Here is a 16,477-nt window from a genome sequence, read left to right on the forward strand (position 1 = left end):
AATGACAAGAGACCACCTGATTTGACTGTCTTTGATGTAAATATAGAAGCAAACTCTGTTTTAATTAATTTAAATAGACATATATACAATATAAATCCTAATAAATATAATACATTTCATTAGGATTTATATTGTATTTCAATAAATCCAAATTTGAGAGTTTTACTGACACATTACCTCTATATTCGCCTATTATTCACAGGAACAAACGTAAACTTTTTAATTTTGGTACATTTATTGACCTCAATATGAAAAGAGGCTAACTGGCCAAAGTGGTCTGAACTCAGTTTGTTTATTATTGCCTGAGGTGCCGGTTACTCTAGTGGGCTCTAAGAAAATATTGGTTAAATCATATGATTTGAACAAAGATCTGAATCTAATACTGGTGGTGGATTTTTCTAATAAATTAATATTAAAATCACCATATATCATGATATACTTCTTCGACTTACATAATTTTAATAAAACCTATATAATATATATCTTTCACATTGACCCAGTAATCACCAATAGTACACTAGTCTCATCATATACTATTATTGTTCATGTAACATGTGTTCAATATTTGATTACAGTTTACTGATGACCATATTCAACGTGGAGCTCGTATTCCCGGGCGGAGACAGAGGGCGCGCGCCCTGCCTCAAAGATTTCTTGGACTCCGTGCAACCAAAACTGGCACCTTTATTCGATGAATCTGGAAATATTAGTATGTATTTTATAACATCATATAATATAAAGTATGGTTTGCATATATATTAAATAAATGAAAATACAAGTCATACTGGTCCAGAGAAGTATAAAAAAGTTATTATTAAATTAAAATCCCTAAATTATAAAAGTGATATTTTCAAAGAAAATAAATATCAAAATTGAATTCTAAAAAAGATAACAGTCTGTTTAGGCAACGTACTTTGACCCCGAGGAGCGACAACGTAGCACACAGGCGCCAAATCGGCTGTTACTTCTCTTCTCGTAAACAAGCTCTTAACAATATAAAAAAAAATAACAAAAAAACAACTGCCTTCAAAAACACTATTCCTAAACAGTAGATATAATGTGCACTAAAACGTATAAAAATCATTGCGTATTTTTATACAATCTAATTAGTTAATGTTATTCTAGTTACGATTATTGTGATTTTTGGAATCGGTGTCCTTCCGCCGCAACCCGCTCTCACCTCTCGCCTCCTCCCGACTCAAGCACGTCTCACCTATAACTATTTATGACCAACCTATCTTGGATGAAACGGTTTTGAAACGTCGGGTTAATTAAAATAAAAATATAACTTATACGCAAACATCTAATGTAAAACCGTTAAAATTACACGCGTTTTAATCCTTTAAAAGTGTTTTATATTCTATTTAAATAGAATAACTTTGTTTAGACAGATTCGATCGAAATTTTACGTTGTGCTATTCAGATTCGATATAAAATTTAGGGTGTTCTATTCAGATTCGATATAAATTTTAGGGCGTTCTCAAACGTGCCACAACCACACCACAATATAGCAGCGACAAGTTAGTAGTAGTTGTGGTTCGTGGGTGAACACCCTTTGACCAAAATATCTTCTTCAACTTCACCAAACTTCTCTTAACGTTTTAATTATTATTATTAATTGTGAATAAAATATGTGTATCAACCAGAGCACACAGGTAAAAAGTGAAACTTGACATATCATCTTTCTACTTCTGTGAAGTTGTAAAAAAACGCCGCTTTGTGGAATCATTTACCGGCTGCAGTTTTCCTGGGCTGATATAACTTAGGGACATTAATGCTTAGAGCATACTTCCACCTTGAAGGCACCGGCCTTTCGTCTCTCGCTTTTGACTCCTGGTGTTGCAGATTAGCGGTTGCTTAACCACTTCCCACGACGTGAGCCTCATATCCGTTTGATTGAAGTGTTGTCTTGTATTTCTTTAGGGATAAAATCAGCGGCGGCAATGACTTCAGATCACGTTGCAGCACGCCCATTACCATCTCCAATATGCGCGGGAATGACTCATGAGAAGAAAGGGATGCTCCCAGCACAGATCGCCTCCGCCATGTCACAGATACAGCCGCACGGAGGCACGGAGCGACCAATACGAATACGCATAATGGTAGCTATAATATTATTATCTCTTGTAATACATCCTGTGTTTATTTTTATTAAAGTGATTTTTTTATTACATAGCCTCAAAATTTTACGCCCATCTACCGCATGTCGCATTACAATCGGCCATACATGAGGCACACTAAAAGTTTTGTATTTCTAGCTAATCGGAACTATTTGAATTTCGAATGTTATATTTTATGAAACGTTGCAACCTTCTGAGTAATAAAAAAACAATTGGCTTTTTTTATCACATATCAAAGTTCTACGTACTGTTAGGACGGACGCGCTGGTGGCCTTTTTAAAAAACACTTAGACTCCTGAATTACTTTAAATTCCGTACACAATTTTATACAGTACTTACTCACAAGACCGAGTATAGCCAACTCTCCGCACCGCGTGGCGGCTATCGCTTTTATATAAAACTAATATGATAGCTCGGCAATTTACCTCATATGACAGCTATTCATAACAGTACGCAACGGAAATGGAATTTATTTATTTATTGTTAACAAGAACGGACCATATCCAATTACACTTATTAACACAGAATATAATATTGTTTACAAATAAAATTAAAAATAACAAAATCCAATTAACAATAAAATTTAAATATACAGAGATGTTGATTCAAAACACAAATCATACACGAATCAAAGTCGTCTCAACCGTTGTCAATCGTCGTCTTAAAAAAATAACATAATGGATTAGTTAAATATAACAATTCTCAGTAATAATAATAGCAGAAAAATAAGAAAAAAATGATACTAACAATAAGAATTTTTATTTGTAACATCGTAAATGTAGTCAAAGTGTCTCCACTAAACCTCACGCAAACATTCAAGACTTCCTTCCATCCATCCGCAAAAAAGTCAGTCAGGAAAGGCTTCCAGTAGCGCATTAAAGGCAGTGAGGGTGCGCGGAATGGAGGAGCTGGCCCGTGCAACCGTCCGACAGAAAGGGACAGCAAGGAGACTGTGCTTCCGGAATCGGTAATAGTTGTGTGGGGTATAGAGCCTAGCCAGCTGATCATGTAGATGCGGAGTATCAATGAGACCTCGGATTATTTTGCATACCATGACTAATTGATCATTCGCTCTCCTGGTCTTAAGCGAGTTGTAACTAAGGCAGCAGGTAGTATCCAAAGTTATGTTTGTACACAAACCTGAGAAAAGATTATTGGACCTTTTCAAGTAGCCTGTCATAGGTGGAATAATGGGGGTTCCAAACACATGAGCTTGCTTCTAATTTACTGCGAACTAGCGCATTATGTAGAAGGCGAAAGACACATTCTGTTTTAAAATCGCGTGCATTTCTCAAGACAAATCCCAACCGTTGGAAATGTGATACCCAGATCTTTCATTATTAAAGTTCAGGAATTAAGTCGAAAAGATTTTAGAGCGATGATTTTTATGATTTTAAAAGTTCTCTCTCTCCGCAAGACTGTACCGCTCGTCTTCAAAATGCTTTTGGGCGAGAAGCACCTTGCATGAGCACCGTAAGGCGTTTACATGACGAATTTTGTGAATGGCGGCCATCAACTGCCGTTAACGAAAATAATGTGGCTACTGTTAAGCGGCTTATCGAAGAAAACCCGTGGTTTACCTATGACGCAATTCGATCACTATTGGGTATTGGTATGAGCCAAATTCTAGACGAAAATTTTACACGAAGAATTGAATGCTGTTAAATAACATTGTCACAGTAGACGAAACGTGGATTTATTGTTTTGAACCCGAAAAAAAAAAACTAAATGGGTGTTTGAAAATGGGAACAGGCCAACTAATTTGAGGCAGGCGAGAAACGTTAGTAAAAAAAATGATCGCATTTTTTTCTCAGCTACGGATCCCATCTGCACAATTCCACTTGAAGATCAAAATAGTGTTAATGCCGAGTGGTATTCTACCATTTGTATTTTTTATTTTATATTTTATTAAGGTACAAAAACGATTATAAAGTAAAACATATGAAATAGAAAATATTAAAAATGAAGTACTTATCACTATTAAATTGTACACAGCGTTATATTATTTACATACACAAATATGTAAATACAACTAATGGGTGCTATGTTACAGTGTTTCCTAATTGTTATTTTAAAATTATACAAACTTTAACTAAATATGTCGATCTCACAATTTTTATGACGAATTATGTGCGACATTGTTGTAACATTGCGTTATTAATGACTATGACGAACCACACACCTAAATCATGTACAACACCAACTCTGACGAAATTGGTACCATCTATGGAATACTTAAAATTTATTGTTTTCCTTTTTTTCGTAAAAAAACTAATTGATTTTTTTTATATTACAGACATATCGTTAGTTTTACACCAGTAATTTAAAGTATTTACGTTATCCTGAAGTTAATAACAATCTTAGGTTCTTGATATTTTAGTGTATAATTCAATATCATCAGAATAAGCTATAGATTTACATGTCATTTTATCGAGAAGGTTATTGATGAAGATCAAAAATAGCAGGGGTCATAAATTTGAGCCCTCAGAGACCCCGGAAGTGGGTTCAAAAGGAATAGATTCAAAACCATACATTGCAACTATCTGGGATCGGTTCATGAGATAACTATGTAACCAACGATGAAGATTACCATTAGGGCCACATGGCCCACAGGTTGCACGTGTAGAAGGTTGTACAAAAGGCTCTGAACAGCGTTATCTTGAAGCTGTTCGAGCAACGCCCTCCGCTCGTCCCTGATTCAACATATGACCAAGATATTTAAGCGTAGATACTCTCCAACGCTGTATTGAATATTACAGGTGGTTCTTTATTAACCCCCTTATTCATAATATTCTGCTAACTTAAAGCATTGCTAATTCTCACTCTGTCTTCTTCTATTCACCTAAGACAGACTGAGAAAAAACATTCCTTAGCGGCTGTTTAAAGTTAGTGGACCATTATGAATAAGGGGGTTAGTGTTTTACCCCCGGCCTCAAATACTATCTTACATTTTTTAGTATTATAGGTAAGACCATGTCCTTCCAAATAAGCTTCACATAGCCATCAGTTGTCTGAGACCACAAATAGACGCACTAACAGCACCATGTATTGTTGACACAAGTTCCGTCTATGAAGCAGCCGACCCTGGTGCTACTGAGCTCTCCAATCAAATCATTCACATATAGGTTAAAGAGAGTTGGTGAGCTCAATCCTCCCTGCCTCACCTCGCACTCCAATATTGTACGTATCATCTCGTCCGGCATAAAACTATGACTCACTCAAAAGCTGTACAGCATTGACAAAACCCTGGGAAGATGTGGCCCAGCGTATTGAAGATGCTCAATGCTCAGTCCATCATGGCCTGGAGATTTACCTCTCATCATATGTTTGATGGTATGTGCAACTTCTTTACACTTGAAATTGATACATAAATTGATTTCCATGTTGGACTCAACATTGAGCATCGATTCAGAAGTCCCCCGTAGCGACTTTACACGAAAGTGGTCCATAAACATATCAGATATAGTTTCAGGCTCACACACGCCACCAATGCTCACAGGGAGGGACGGTTTACTGTTCTATTCTATTCTATTGGTATTCTTCCAAAACCCGCGAAAATACCTTTTCGAATGGTGCGAAGCTAGAACAACCATTTTACTTTTTTTTGCTCCTGACGGTTTTGACGCCATTTTAAACGAGATTTGAAAATTCTTCTAGCCTTTTACATTTCCATATAAACATATCCTGAGGTCGGCGTTCCATACCACAGCCACACATTTAAAACGCTTTTAACTCTGAACACGAATCATATCTATATATATATATATATATATATATATATATAATAGAATATATATATATTCTATTCATATATATCATATCTGCATCCAAGCACCTTACAAAATAATTTGTTTTACAGTATAATATCGCCATCAAAAAGTTTCTCATTTATAAACTTTATCTTCAGCCAGGAACTGAAGATGATACTCAAGCTGTAGAAGAGATGGTGAAGGCAGGCCCTTCAGTGGATAAGGCACTTGTGAAGAGACTGACCAGCGCGTTAACACTGACCGGCGATGGACCCACACAGGAGCCCGCCGACTACGAGAATGCTATCAACCTTCTCACCACAGGTAATAATCTAATTAAATGCATTACCTGGACGACCTGGCCTTGCTTGGATTTTTAAGAAACTACAAAACCTGAACAATAATTCCATAGCGCTTTGTGACACAGACGCATGCTAGCCTTTGCAGTTTCGTAAGGCATAGTTTCACCGCTACGGTATATGTCTTATTTGCCCACACCACACAACCGTATGTGATAATGAGCCTAGTCACCAAAAGATACATTTCACGAAGGTTTCTGGGGGAAAACCCCGAGTTACTTCAAGCTAAACGTCTGCAGATCAAGAGTGCCCGGGTGGCTTTAGATGACACCTCCTGCACGTGTTTGTGGAAATTGATTGGTGAATCGAGTGGGTCTGTCACTAGCGCAGTATGCTTTAGCAATGATGAGTGTTTGCTTCCTGCCCTCCAGTTCACAGTGGATTTGCAGGGCTGCAAAGTCCCTAGTCATAAGCTCTGAAACACATGTGAAATTAATGTTATTCCTTACAACTATGCAGGCACGACGGTGATCACACAACACTGGAGAATTTGTTATTCAATCCTTTTACCTGGCCGTGCGTAACCCAGGGCTCTTGTATCACCATAATGCCCATCTCTCCCCGAGCGAAGAGTTTTGATAGGACCGCGGATGCGCCCCTGGTGTGATGGGCAGCTGGGCAATCTTATAGGCATGCATCAGTGCTTTCCGATCCTCCCTCAGGGAATCACCAGATCGCCTTCTCTATATAAGTGGAAGACCGGGTATTCGTGTCAACTTCCAGACCTACCACCTTGCCGAGCAGCTCTTCCTCCTCCAGGAGTGTAGATAAGAACAAGTTGGTCATGTCTTCTCTACCTAGTTTCCGTTGACCCTCTGGGGTCGTCGGACTACTGCCTGATCCGGAGCACCGTGTCGATCACGCACCTAACACGGCCCCGCTTGTTAGGCTGTCGCCGCGTGTACCACTATAGGTCAGCAGAGTGGGATGAGATGCGGTACTTTTTTGCATCCTACCCTTGGAGGCAGATCTGTTTCTCGCTGGGTGATCCAGATACCGCTGCTGACGCTGTTGCTGATATAGTACTGCAATGTATGGAACTTTTCATTCCATCCTCCTCTGTGCCTATCAGTGGCAGATCCCAACCATGGTTTAACCGCTCCTGCAAAATGGCTTCTCACCGAAAGCAGGAGTGCTATCAGGCTTGGGTCAATGCGGTGGGATTTAAGGATGTGAATTCCAGCGAACTTAAAAACACTTTAATCATGCCTCCAGGTCCCTCAAAAGAGTTATTGCTGACGCAAAGTCGAAGCACATTGGCAGAATTGGCGAGAGACTTGCACGCCTTCCCTCGGGAACTCGTGCGTTCTGGTCGCTCGCCAAGGATGGAAGGAAACTTCTGCCAGCAAGCCATTTCGCCACTTCACAGCGCCGATGCGCTGTTTCCCCATGACGTGAATGAGAAAGCTGATCTCTTGGGCTATCTTTTCCCATCCAACTTGACTCTGGAATACCAAGGTGCACCGCAACAGCACCGCATATTCCGCGGTGCGAGTAATACATGCCGGAGGTAAAAATCCGGCATGACGCCGTGCTTAAGGCGCTTTTCACCTTGGACATTGACAAATCGAGCGGGTCCCTACTCGCACAGCCAGTTCGTGGTATCAATTACCGGCTACGGTTTTCCTGAACCGATACGACTTGGGGTTCTTCAATAAAAGAGTATACTCCACCCAAGGCCGGCAACGCATCCGTGTGTTCATTTAATGTTGCCATTATGAAGCCCCGCTTAAACCTAGAAACGGAATTGATTGATGAATGACAAAAGACTGGACGCTACTATCTAATGTTATGTTAAACTCGCATGTGTTGATGTCGATTGGGTGTGCAGTCCTCCGCGGATGTACGGGACTGCTGGTGCGCGGCGTGAGCGGCCACACGGAGGAGCAGTACGGGCTGGTGGGCGTGGCCTGCGCCGTGGCCGCGCGCGGACCGCCGCAGCCGCACGAGGAGCTGCCGCGGGCGGCCGCCGGCTACCTGGCGGGGCTGGCGCTGGCGACCCACTCCGAGCGGGCCTTCGACGTGCTGGAGCAGCTGGCCACCGGCAGGTACAGTACACACACACTGTATACAATAACTGGCGGGGCTGGCGCTGGCGACCCACTCCGAGCGGGCCTTCGACGTGCTGGAGCAGCTGGCCACCGGCAGGTACAGTACACACACACTGTATACAATAACTGGCGGGGCTGGCGCTGGCGACCCACTCCGAGCGGGCCTTCGACGTGCTGGAGCAGCTGGCCACCGGCAGGTACAGTACACACACACTGTATACAATAACTGGCGGGGCTGGCGCTGGCGACCCACTCCGAGCGGGCCTTCGACGTGCTGGAGCAGCTGGCCACCGGCAGGTACAGTACACACACACTGTATACAATAACTGGCGGGGCTGGCGCTGGCGACCCACTCCGAGCGGGCCTTCGACGTGCTGGAGCAGCTGGCCACCGGCAGGTACAGTACACACACACTGTATACAATAACTGGCGGGGCTGGCGCTGGCGACCCACTCCGAGCGGGCCTTCGACGTGCTGGAGCAGCTGGCCACCGGCAGGTACAGTACACACACACTGTATACAATAACTGGCGGGGCTGGCGCTGGCGACCCACTCCGAGCGGGCCTTCGACGTGCTGGAGCAGCTGGCCACCGGCAGGTACAGTACACACACACTGTATACAATAACTGGCGGGGCTGGCGCTGGCGACCCACTCCGAGCGGGCCTTCGACGTGCTGGAGCAGCTGGCCACCGGCAGGTACAGTACACACACACTGTATACAATAACTCCTAACCAATTTATTAGTACTAAACTAGAAGATGTGTTACAGGTCATGGTGGGCCCGGCTCGCGTGTCTTGACTACGCGTTGCCACTATTATTCTACGGGCTGCCGCTGTTGTGTGCCGTGCCGGAGCGCGCCGTGCGAGCCGAGAACTTCGCCCTGACGCTGATGAGAGATGCCAGAGTTGAGGTCAGTCTATGCTCCATTGTATAGAGCCTAATTAAGAGTATAAAACAAATCAATTACTCACTACACAACACTACTCCTCTTAGAGATGCTCATCCCGAGCATCGTTGTTACTGCCATGGTATCGCGCCTGACGGTCTATGTGTACCATTTTGAATGTCCCTCTTGGTTGCTTTTGTATCCTTTAAGTCACATCATTCAGTCGGGTAACCACTTTGTATGGACTGTCCCACTTAGTCTGCAACTTTGGAGATTTCCCTTTCCGGTGAGTTGTGTTATGCAGCCACACCAGTGACCATTCCTCGAAACCGCTCGTGTTCGATTTTCAGTCGTATCCGGTTTTCATGTTCTCACTTAACTGTAACCCGTTTTCTCAAACCAAGGCGTATTTAGCGCATTTTTCCCTTAAATCGAAGACATAGTGTTGTACGATCTCAGGTCCTTCCGGTGACTCTCCTGTCAATAGGTCTACTGTTATTCGTTGTTCTCTACCGTAATTGACATACGCTGGGGTATCTTTTATGCTCTCATGCTCGGCGGTTCGGTACGACAGAAGGAAGAGTGGTATATACTTGTCCCAATCCTTTTGTTTGTCGTCTACCAATTTCGCCAAATGCCTCTCAAGGGTCTGGTTAAATCTCTCAACCATTCTATCAGACTGTGGATGGTACGCGGTGGTCCTCGTCTGATGCATGCCCAAAATGCTGCACACTTCCTGGAATACTTGGGATTCGAAGTTCCTGCCATGATCAGAATGGATTTCTAGAGGCACACCAAAGCGACATATCAATTCTTCGAATAACTTAGAAGCGACTGTTGTAGCTTCTTGGTTTGGTTTGGCGAATACTTCGGACCGGGTATTGGCTGACCGGATTGGCTGGCTGGCTGGCAGTAAGAAGCCGAATTAGTTCTCCTCTTGTGTCCTCTTGCGGCTTTTACCAGATTTGGGTTCACTATTGTTCTAGAGTCATTTTGCAATCCGTCCCGTTAATAGTACCCTGAATCGCAAGACTATTCCTGCTGCATGCCTGGGAGATAACAGTTATCGGGGCTTCCTTCGCGTCAGTCCTGGCTTTTATTCGTTTCCCTGATCCCGGGCAGGGGACGACGCCCCTGGCTTCTTCATCTCTTCTATTTGTTCTTCGAGTTCGTATCTATTCTACGCATCACGCGAAAGCAGTACTTTTGAGAGTACTCGATTGTGCGAAGCGTTGCTGTAGTTGGAACTCTCAACATTGAGCATTATGCCGCACAATGCGCTCTAGTGTACTTATTGGAAAACAGTCTTTAGTTCCACAGTAGTTCCTCTAATGCCATCTAGTATTGAGTAGGGAGTTTCATGTTTTCTTTGTTCTTTGAGTGATTTTACTGGTTGACGCTAGATGGAGCTAGTTTCTTTGTGCTTTGTGTGTTCGTAACAATACACTTGTGCCTTGTTGTGTTTTGATTACGTTTTCACAAAAGTATGGCCCAGTCACTCCTTCACAAGTAATACCCCACCAAGCCCTCAATGAAGTCGGATAGTGCCCACGATGAACTCTGTCGACTAATTGGTAAGTTTCCTTAAAGCTTTGAGCATAAATACGGTCATTTTGTATTAGCGCCAAGATGAGAAAACTCAATGAACAATCGTATAAAAATACCAGAACAGTATTTATGGCCAGACTAAGTATATATAGTTATGTTTTAATTACAGGTCCGCAAGTCAGCCGCCAAGCTTCTCACAGGTCTGATGCACTGCCGCGCTCTCCAGGACGAGGAGTCGACTCTGCGCTCGTTGAACCGCAGCTGCCGGTCCAAGGAGTTACGTGAGCGTCACTGCGGGGTGCTGGGGCTCTGCGCGTACCTCTCCTCCAGACCTTACAGCTTAGGACCAAAACTAGGCGATGTGTTGGCGGAACTTGCGAGACATATAAACGCGCCGGACCCAATACCGGCTACTATTCGCGCCGCCCTCGCGGACTTCAGGCGGACGCACCAGGACGACTGGCCCAAACACAGGGAACAACTCACTGAAGAAGAACTCGACCTGCTCGCTGATCTAACGTCCCCGCCCACTTATTGTGCCTAATTTGTGTTATTTTCACCTTGTAGTATGTTGGTTCTATTATAGGCGAAAATGACATTGCTTCAAGTACAAGTAGGTGTAATATGATACGTGTACTAGCTGCATGCTTCGATGGCCGTTTTGACATTCTCCCGCACAAGAAGTTCGTCTTCAGTAAGTGATCACCGCTGCTCTCATTCTATTGTGACACCAGACGAATTACAATAGCATTGCCAGCTTTTAAAGAAGGGAGAGGGCAGAGATGACATTTATTATACGACTTTCTAAACAATTCTATATACGAGAGTACATAATATTTTAATCGATATCACGGTTAACCATTGTAATGTCAAGACGGACATCAAAGCGGCCCGCCACCAGACTCGGCGGCCAAGTGTGAGTCGCTGTTTGCATTTCGTTGTTTCATTGTTTGTATGTAGTGTTACAAATGTCAATGTATAAAAAGCATTTTGTGAATGTGACAGTTAAAAGTCGATGCCATCGAAAGTGTCAGTGCCATTTACATGTTACATTCAGATGGTGACACAAGGATAAGGTTCTAAAATAATTTAATATTATTATTTTATGCATTTCTTCTGTATTATTTAAACACTACATATCTGTTGACCGTATTTTACCATTACAGTGGATACATTATTTTAATCACGCCAATAAATTGGTAGATTTTTATTATTAATAACTATCGCCTCTTAATCTTTATTGTAACAAATTATTATCTTTCCGGCCATAAAAAACTTTAATAACTCAAGTGTAGCCTGAAACAGACCAATATAAACTTATAAGAGTTTTAACCCTTTAATAATGCTCAATTTAAAAGAAATCGTTTTTAATTGTGTTGTATGTGTGTGCTCAATAAAACCATTTTCTATTGTAAATTATTATAAAATATCCAATTTTATGTAAGTACGCACAATTTTTGCGCACGAAATAATTATTAATCGGCCCAATGCTTTTATTAGAGAAAAAATTAAACTTATGAAGTGTTTCAACTAAGGCGGATTTAAGTTAGTATTGATTTTAAGTAATAGAGGTGTGTGGGCTTATATATAGTAAATACATTTTTTTTCCTACAAATGGACTTACAAAGGTTGCCATTACTATATTATTATAATCATAGGGTTCATATCCAAAGGAATAAGCAAACTATAACTTTTCTATTGTAATTTGGGCATTCTATATAAGTGATCAGCGCCGCCTTCTCTTTGTCACAACAATACAATTATTTTACAGAGGGGGGGGGTTCGCAAATGACATGTGAAACTTACTTTGTTTTATAAAATTTATTTTTGAAACAGGAGTGATATTATAAGTGATAACCTTTGTATACAATAAGTACTATTGTTTTGGACACAGCTCAATGTACGGCGCTGGCTTGTACAATGTTTTATATTTGACTTTCACGAACTAGCTCGGATTATTTTAATGACTGTTTTTGAATGAAAAATTTCCATCAGTGACCTATTAGGAGATATCTACGGTTTTAATTCAAAGCGGGGTTGATGACCGAATTTTAAGTGCAACAGCGCTGGGTTATAATCTTTTCGTTTAATAGCTCTAATATTATATCGCTTTGAGCGTGGGAGGTTTAGACAACTGGTGCGGGGATTCTAATCACATAATATTGTGCAATGTGAACTATTTCTGGTGATGGTTTCCAATGGGAGGAGTTTAATAAAAGCGGGTATTAGATATAAAGGCACTACTTAGCCGTAAATTTAAATAACTGTTGTGATTTCTCTGGTATAATTGTTAATTTTTATCATAATAACATTAGGGGGATCATTCTATTTAAGTCGAATGAAAAGACTACAGTCACATATTATATATTTATAAATAAAATCTCAACATTGTTAGGGACAGCACAATATTCTTCGCGTATTATTTGTAAAAACTAATAATATTTTGCAAACATGTTTTTCAAATTGATTCACATAATTTAATAACCCTCAGACCAAATGAAAAGGTTACACAGACTCAGTGATACACTCACACTCATACAACAGGACTACGCCTTGAGCTCTTGAGTTGTCAATCGACCCGTCGCTGCGCGTGGAAGTAATACCATACAAAATTTCATAAATGAAATGTAGGTATGAATGTATGTATAATGAATATGGTGAATCGCCAAAAGAAATTGCACTTTTACTTAAAAAAAAATTATTTTTGTAATTTTGGGGTAATTTAGATAATCATAGCGATACTGACTCATGTAACACTTGTTTGAGAACCTGCCTCATAATTCCGTCTTATATATTTGCTCCGAGGGCCTTAATAACCAAGTCAAATTATCTTTAACACATAATTGTTGATGTAATTTAGTCTTCTTGAAATTTATGATACCCTGCGAAATCCTACTTGACAACCTCGTGGCGTTCAAGCGGGGTGGTGAGAGATATTCACCTTGACAGTCTAGACTCTTAGCTATTTATGATGGCGCCACGCGCGCCATACAATTGTCAGGAACAAATTTGAAGACTTTTACTTGAATATCCGGTATTTATATTTCGGGCGGTTTATATAGAATGAACTCCTTAACTATTACTATAGTAATAACTATTATAAACTAAGAAATTGGTGTTACAATAACATAATCTTGTCTTCAACTGTAATCAAATACAGTGTAAACTCTTTAACGAATCGTAAAGGACCGAACCTTTTTCGTTATATAGAGACTTTTTATGTATATGTAAAGGGGAAAAAATAACCAAAATTTAATTATTAATAATTATTATAAATAATTTTATTATTTTCAATAGGTAATCGTTTCAGATTTGTTTTACGACTGATAATAGAAAATACCTATGTGTCTAGTGTGTTTAGTGAAGTGTGACGAGAATAACATTTCCTAGAATCATTGTAGGTAATAAAAAAAAAAGTTACATTCGAGGCAATAAAAATAACAAAAGCATAGCAGTTGTTTATATCTCAGGGTGTATGTCTTAGAAATTTTGGAAGAAAAGATTGATGTAGTCGGATACTTTTGTAAGACGATTATTAAAACAATTACACTATTAAATACTGCTGTAAATATCTGATGGTGGCTAATACCGAACATTATATTTGTTCTATTGGTTAACGGAGTGTACTAATTGATGTATGGCACAACGTTAACCAACCGAATTGAACAAACTTCTATGATATTAGAAGTAGGTCGTTATAACGAAAGATGTAATAAAGAGTTTACACTGTATGTTGAAAATATTGGATATAATTATATAATCAGTGTTATTATAATATACTTCAGTAGTGATAAATGTATCTGTGTGTACAATATAAGATGCTTTCGGTCGTTCCTACTTCTGGTAGGTCTGGTCCCGTTTATTTATCGGATGTCGTTGTTTAATTTAATACCGATCAGATCGAAAGAAGTGAGAACGGGTCCACGGGGTATGTGGAGTCTATGGTAACTTCTACCCCATGCAATGGAATTAAATGTAAGAACATTACATGGTGGTCATACATTTACTGCCGGTTTTCAACTTGCTGATTTCAAGCAAAACCCACATTCCCCATACCGTATGGCAGCCTTATTTTAATTAATACCAACCCTTCAAACTTATCAATTGAAAATATTTTGATAGTTCTAATATTCGCGAAGTATAAAAACACCGGTAAGGTTAGGCGAGTCGCAGGTTCTCCTGAACAAAGATAGTTAGAAGATATAACACATTATGTAACATAATGTGCTTTTATTTATAATATATTTTAGTAAAGTAGACAACGTACAAGGTTGCCTAAATAATAAATACATTCAACCCTCAGAATAACTAGAATCTCTCATTTATTATACATTTATTTTGTACAAGCTGGTATTTGAGGCTGCTAATCGGAGCATCCAACTTAATAATTACAACATAATAGTGTTTAAAATAATAAAATGTGATGTTGTAACTTGATGTATGTTACCGTACCGTATGTAGGTAGGTACCGGTATTACAAATAGTTATGTTTCAGTGTTTGCCATGTCTATCCTCAACGCTTCTATGCTATCTTTCAAAGTAAAAATCAGTGATCGATACTATCATTTTACTAGCCGCAATTCTATCCATGCGAGGCTAGTATGATTAAGTTGAAAACTGCTTCGATGATGGAATAATAATAATAATCGGATCGCATACATAGAATGCGAGAAAGAGAGCTATAGATTGGCAATACTCTTCCCGCCCACGAGCGGCTAGTATCGCATTAAATGTTTCCGTGTTTCAACAGCACGCTCTATTCCACGCTCAGCACACAATAAGTTGACAAGTGTACTTATTTGACGATTGGTTTTTATTATTTGACAATAGAGTATTTCTTCAACTTAAAAATGTTTTTAATGAACTTGTTAAGTTCTTAGTAAAGCAACTTAAATTAAGTTAAACCAAATTTATTTTCAATATTAAACAGTTATAATGTTTTTAGAACTGTATTTTTAATTTATTAAGATTATATGGAAAAGATAACTTGTATATTATTTTATTTTGTGAAGACAATAGATACATTTATTTTTATATGTATATACTTATGTCTATAATGTCTAAAAAGAAATGTGTTTTTCGGGTTCCGGCAAATAAGATCTACTGCATGACTGGGACTTGATTAGGTATTATAGATGCATTACATAATTAAAACGTCTCGATAGAGCCTCTTGCTGTTAGACACCGATGAAAACAGGCCAGGTTTAAAACTTTAGTGTGCGTTACAAGCAATGGCTTACACTTATATTATGTCACTTTGTGTTAATGTGCGTGAATGATGCTCAATAGAGTCGATCAACATTTATTTGGAAGTTTTCACAGGTGTCACAGTCTATCTAGACGTACTTATAAATGATGTAATAAAAGTACTTTAAGGCACACGTTATTAAGTACGTATTATTGATTCGGTAGTGCTTTGTAAACAAAATAATACGTGATTCGAGATTTTTTCATGAACCTTACAAGTATATGAATCATTATAAATACTTTGGTTCAAAACTTCATATGATATTTTTTTTAAATATAAATCCACTGTTCAAGTATATTAATTTAACACATTTATTATTTCCCAGGAGATTCTTGTGGTCGGACCCTTGAACACATGTGAATGTTTATATTGTTTATTTTTGGATCATGAGGGTTAGATAATTGAATGTAAAATATACCTACTACTAATCTGGTCAAATAAAGTATCGCATTGAGGTGTTTCTTGGTTAAATGTGAAAACTCGTTTTATTTATAACTACCCTCGTAGGCCACAG

At 39.7% G+C, this 16,477-nt stretch overlaps 1 protein-coding gene across 1 annotated transcript; it reads left to right on the top strand.

Moving 5' to 3' along the window:
• Nucleotides 1-8,305: 8,305 nt before the first annotated feature.
• LOC126972593 (proteasome activator complex subunit 4-like) lies at nucleotides 8,306-16,442 on the top strand (the record flags this gene model as incomplete). Its single annotated transcript, XM_050819448.1, has 3 exons — nucleotides 8,306-8,376; nucleotides 9,050-9,191; nucleotides 10,885-16,442. Coding segments are annotated over 3 exons (588 nt in total), but the record flags the coding sequence as incomplete, so codon positions are not given.
• Nucleotides 16,443-16,477: the final 35 nt, after the last annotated feature.

This window comes from Leptidea sinapis, chromosome 26, assembly GCF_905404315.1.
Source record: "Leptidea sinapis chromosome 26, ilLepSina1.1, whole genome shotgun sequence".
Classification (NCBI taxonomy): domain Eukaryota; kingdom Metazoa; phylum Arthropoda; class Insecta; order Lepidoptera; family Pieridae; genus Leptidea; species Leptidea sinapis.